Source organism: Penaeus monodon, unplaced genomic scaffold (assembly GCF_015228065.2).
Source record: "Penaeus monodon isolate SGIC_2016 unplaced genomic scaffold, NSTDA_Pmon_1 PmonScaffold_3218, whole genome shotgun sequence".
Classification (NCBI taxonomy): domain Eukaryota; kingdom Metazoa; phylum Arthropoda; class Malacostraca; order Decapoda; family Penaeidae; genus Penaeus; species Penaeus monodon.
Window position 1 is genome coordinate 2,785 of NW_023657920.1, and position 5,796 is coordinate 8,580.

Here is a 5,796-nt window from a genome sequence, read left to right on the forward strand (position 1 = left end):
TAAACGACTTTCAGTTGTTGTCTTCGATCCATGGAAGACATTAATCGAAACCATAAAAAACTGATTCAGGTATTAACGCTGCACTTGGCCATTACCGCTGCACCACAGAATTATCCGTCTCCATCTAACCACTAAATCTGCTCTTCTGCCAGGGGACTGTCCGAACCCGAAGTGCTCAGGCCCGGGTGGTGTGTGATGGGGACCTGGCGTGTGCCAGAAGGGATGGCGAGGCGACGACTGCTCCGAGATGGACGTGGATGCCCAGCAGTGCCTCCCCGACTGCAGTGGCCACGGGCTTTCAGCATCGAGGCCCATGCTTGCGTGTGCGATCATCTCTGGACCGGCTCTGACTGTTCCAAGAGTAAGTAGCTTGGGTTTTTATATTTTCATGGTTTTCAGAAATGTATGAATGCCCTTTTCCGTATGAACTTTGTTACTCTCACACTAATATCAGTATGTAACAGTTTACAAAAAAAAAAAAAAAAAAAAAAAGTTTATGTGGGCTAGCTATGAAGCTGGCGTGTGTTTTTGCACAGTAAAAGGAGACTCAGACCAAGTTTCATCTGCAAACCTGGAGTCAAACCTTCCCCTCTCTTCCTCTTCCCTTGTCTCTCCCTTTCCCTTCCACCCGGGTTTTGGGCCCTCTCCCTCTTGTCTTTTCTACCCTCTCTTCCTCTCTCTGCCCTATTCCCCTCCCCGTCCTCCCCTCCCCCTTCGTCTAATCCCTTAACCTCCCTTAACACCCCAACCCCCCTGTTCCCAATGCCTCTGACGCCCCCGTGTTGCCAGCTCATCAACAAAGCTTCCGTGGATGTATCTCAGTCTCTGTTGCTTCCCCACCCTCCGCCTCTCCCCACTTTGCCTCTTCTTGTTGCACGTCGCCCGATATTTCCGTGCGAGAAACTTCGATTCCGGCGAGTCTCTCATCGTGTTTTAGATCACACTGTTTGTTTTGGAGGCCTTGTTGATTGACGCAGGTATGAGGATGGGGATGGGGGGCACGCAGGTCCATGGGAAGTGTGCCCGAATGCTTGCTTGCTTCCATATACAGTGCATACGTGTGTTGTGTGTGTTTGTGTGTGTGTGTGTGTTGTGGGGTGTGTGTGTGTGTGTGTGTTGTGGTGTGTGTGTGTGTGTGTGTGTGTGTGCTCCCGTTATAGGAATACTTTTCATATAACTTTTTCAACGCATTTCCCTCAAGGAGCAGCAATAATTAGGGGTCGCCTGTTAGCCTCGCCATTTTTGCTGGCCTATTCTTGACCTCCACCGCGACGCCTGCTAGTCTTCCCCGGAGACAATGGACCTCAGCGCCGTTTCTCCCGAACTACTCTTTATGCCTTTTCGACTTTCCCTTCTCATTTTCCTTTCCTTTGTTCTTCCCTTTTTCCTCTTCTCTCTTATTTTCGAAATCTTTCCTTGGATTTTTATAAGATAGAACCAAACTATTTGTAGTAACGGAAGTAGGGAATCTATTTATTCCGATTAGTTTAATTCTTTTGCTTTCACTCCTTTTCTCCTCTTTACCCTTTTACTTTATCCTTCTTATCTCCCCCCCCCTCCTCCTTCTACCTCCTTTTTCTTTGCTCACTCTTCCTTCTTTCACCTTTTTTTCCCCTTAATCCCATTTCTTTTTTCCCCCGTCTCTACTTCCTGGTAAGAATTTTGACAACGCCCTGGAAGGTCTTTTGTCCAGGGAGTTGAAACCACAGCACCCCCCCCCCCTCACCTGTCTCCTCCCTCTTTCTTCTCCTTCCCTCCCTTCTTCTCCCTTCCTTCTCCTTCTTCCCACCTGTCTCCTCCCTCTTTCCTCTCCTTCACTCCCTCCTTCTCCCTTCCTTCCCTTCTTGCCTTCCTTCTCCTCCTTCCCTCCATCCCTCTCCCTTTCTTCCTCTCCTCCCCTCTCTCTCCTTCCCTCCCTCCCTTCCTCTCCTTCCCTCCCCCCCCTCCCTCCCTCCCCCCCTCCCATCCCTCCCTCCCCCCCTCCCATCCTTCCCTCCTAGTAGAATTTGACAACGTTTTGGGAGCCCCTTTTTTGTTGAGGGAGCTGAAACCCACAGTAGCAGCGTGTTCTTCCTCGAGGGTTGCTATCATCTGTGGTTTCCCCTTTGGGTCCACCCAACTCAAGCTCTTTTGTTACTCCAGCGTTGTGTAATGCCGCTTGCGTTCTACCGGGCTGTGGACCGTAACTTTTTATTCAAGGGCCACTGCAGTTACGATGTTCCCTTAGAATAAGAACGTTTTCGTGGCCGGGGAAGGGGATATGGTGATGATGATAATGATACCGAACATCTGTTACTTTTTCATTATTATTGTTATTATTGTTGTTGTTGTTGTTGTTATCATTATCATTATCGTTATCATTATCATTATCATTATTATTATTATTGTTTATTATTATTATTATTATTTTTTATTATTATATTATTATTATTTTTTATTATTATCATCATCATCATCATTATTACATTATTAGTAGTAGTATTAGTATTAGTATTAGTATTGCTGTGGTGGGTTTTGATTGTCATTCTTTTTACTAATTTTATTATTGTTTTCATTATGATTATTATTATTACTATTATGATTATTCATTGTTATTATTATTATCTTCTATTATTAGTATTGTTATTATCATTATTAACATTATTGGGTTTTTGCTGTTTTTTTCATTATTATTATTATCATTATTACTGTTGTTGTTGTTGTTATTATTATTATTGTTGTTGTTGTTGTTGTTGTTGTTGTTGTTGTTGTTGTTGTTATTATTATCATTATTATCATTACTGCTATCATTATCATCACTATCATCATCATCATCATCATCATCATCATCGTCATCGTCATCGTCATCGTCATCGTCATCGTCATCGTCATCATCATCATCATTCATTTTCATCATCATCATTGTTGTTATTATTTTTATTATTATTATCATTATATATTATAATTATTATTTGTTATTATTATTATTTTTGTTGTTGCCGTTTTTATTGTTAATTGTTATTGTTATTCCTATGTTAAAATCATGATTATTGTTTATCATTATTCATTATATTATCGTTTTTATTTATGGTTTTTTTATTAGTAGTAATATTGTCATTATTGTCATTATTATTATTATTATTATTATTATTATCATTATTATTATTATTATTATTATTATTATTATCATCATCATCATTATTATTAGTAGTAGTAGTAGTAGTAGTAGTATCATTGTTATTATTATTATCACCATCATCATTATTGTTATTAATGATAATAATTGTTATAACAAAATTCAAATACGCAATGACATGAATTAAGTTAAAATCATCTATGTAACTTCTCTCTATACTGATGTTTTAAAAACCCGGGTGTTCGTGTGAAGTTTTTGCTTGTTCTATTACTTGTTCATCATAAATTCTAGCTTCATAATGTTTATATTTGTTTTATTGCTGCTCTTGTTTTCAAAACTTGTGCCTGTAAATCGCAAACGATTTGCTTTGCATTCTGATGACAATGTGTTCCATCTCAGAAAAAAAAAACCTGGCAACTTACCTGGGCTTTTTTGTCTGTCCTGATTCGCTATCTCTTTTTCATGCAAGTCAGCTGACATGTTTACACATTTTTTGACATTAAAAACACCATAAACACAACTTTTTTTTTTTTTTCTTTTTTTTTTTTCTTTTCTTTTTTTAAGGTATTGAGTCCAGGGGAGAGTTACCAGGTTCCCAGGAAAGAAGTCGCAATATGTTCAGAGGAAAGGAATAAAAGGGAGATGAGATGGGAATCCTTTTCTATATTGCTTTTGCGTTTCTCAAAATGCCAAAACGTGTAACTAAGCTTTCCCACGAAGGACCTGCTTTTCCTCCCTGACAGAGGCGTGTTCGCTGGACTGCGGGCCCCACGGAATCTGCGAGAACGACGCTTGCACCTGTGACGAGGGCTGGACAGGTGCCAATTGCTCGGAACGCTTGTGTGACCCCAGGTGAGGGACGTCGGCTGACTCGGGCCGTGCTTTCGTACAGCTGGGGTCTTTGGTTTGGGTTATTTATCGTTATGTTTTGCTGTGAAGATTGGGGTCTTCGAAGCCCGTTTTTCTAAGGTTAAATAGACCGTCTTGTTTCTTTTATCAGTTTTTTTTTCTCTCTCTCTATTTTCCCTTGCGTGGTATCATCAAATGTTGCTCTCCTTCGCCTTATTCCTTCAGCTATTCATCTTTATTGCGTTTTGTCCATCGCGGCGTCAGCATTTTTTGATCGTTCCATCTGCATTGCACTCATCATACCTTTGCAGCTGCACAGTCCTTTGCAGAAAAATTCACCCTCACTCTGACCATGCAGCCTTTCCGCCTAGGGTAATCCCTTACATTTACGTTCTCCAACTGTGATATTCGCTAAAGCCATGTTTCCATAATCACCAAACTTGTTTTATTTGATCGCCGAACTATCCGCTCGTCTGTTCGTTTCTCCCAAAAAAAAGGGAAAAAAGGGGGAAAAATACAACTGCGACAAATTAGTATGGGATAAGCCTTTACAATCACTCAGAATTATAGGACCATTTAGCCCTTCTTTCATAATTCTACAGCCAATGGATTCGCACAAGACCCCTCTCCCCTTTCCCCTTCCCCTCCCTTCCTTCGGAGATAACCGCGTAGGTTGGTAGAACTCCTCTTGCATATATCCACTCAGTTGCATAACTGCCGGCACTTTCCATCCCCTTCCCTTTGAAACATATATCCTCCAACAACTGCATTATTGTTTGGCACAGAATTCCTTTCTGAATATATCATCGGAGTGCATAGCTGGCCATCAAAGGCTTGTCGGCCGCCCCCTTGCAACGTATCACCTCTAAATCAGACGGGCCAGAATGGGCTCTTCCCTCACTCACCCTCAACTTTGAATATTTTTTTCCTTCCTTTCCCCTTGGCAAAGCCCGGCCGTATTTCTAAGTCCTCTCCCCGTCCCTTCGAACCGACACACAGGTGCAGCGAACACGGCCAATGCAAGAATGGGACGTGCGTGTGCATGGCGGGCTGGAATGGACGCCATTGTACCCTCTCGGGATGCCCTGGGAACTGCCGGAACCGAGGCACGTGCGGGCGCCGACCAGGAGGGCGTGTGGAAGTGCCTGTGTCAGCCCTGGTGGACGGACCCGACTGCTCGGCCATGCTCGAGACCCAGTGCAGCGACGGCGTGGACAACGACAGAGGTGCGTCGCTCACTTTCTTTGTCGAAGAGCAAGGTTTCTTTCTATCTGTTTATCTGTATATATGTGTATCTGTCTATCTATCTCTATTTTTCTCTCTGTCTCTCTCTCTGCAATCTCTCTCTCTCTCTCTCTCTCTCTCTCTCTCTCTCTCTCTCTCTCTTCCTCTCTCTCTCTCTCCTTCTCTCTCTTGTCTCTCTCCCGTCTTTTTCCCATGTCATCCCTTCCCTTCCTGTAGAATCTCTGGGTTTCATTAAAGGATTCTTTATGAGAAATATGGATGGCATATCACTGCAGTTGTAGTGAATGTTGAACGAATGTCTGTATGAATGTCTGTAGAAGTTCAGGATATAGAAAGGATTACAAATTTGCTCACGTTTTATTTTTTGGATTATTATATTTCGAAGAAAAAATTGCTCTAATGAAATACTTCAGTGTTCATTTTTAACTGTTTCCATCATCCATACCAAGGGGAAAATTTTTTTGTAATGCAAATCTTATTCCCATATTGCTTTTATAAAATAGATGAATATAAATAAATGTAAACTGAAATAAAAAAAAAATTAAAAACAATTAAAACGGATCCTATGCAACGATTGCGATTACCCC

At 41.7% G+C, this 5,796-nt stretch overlaps 1 protein-coding gene across 1 annotated transcript; it reads left to right on the forward strand.

Annotated features, from left to right (window-relative positions):
- Nucleotides 1-222: 222 nt before the first annotated feature.
- LOC119570581 (teneurin-m-like) lies at nucleotides 223-5,490 on the forward strand. The gene is made up of 4 exons (XM_037918259.1): nucleotides 223-361; nucleotides 3,859-3,967; nucleotides 4,964-5,190; nucleotides 5,426-5,490. The coding sequence occupies exons 1-4, from the start codon at nucleotides 223-225 to the stop codon at nucleotides 5,488-5,490; spliced, it is 540 nt and encodes a 179-aa protein (XP_037774187.1).
- Nucleotides 5,491-5,796: the final 306 nt, after the last annotated feature.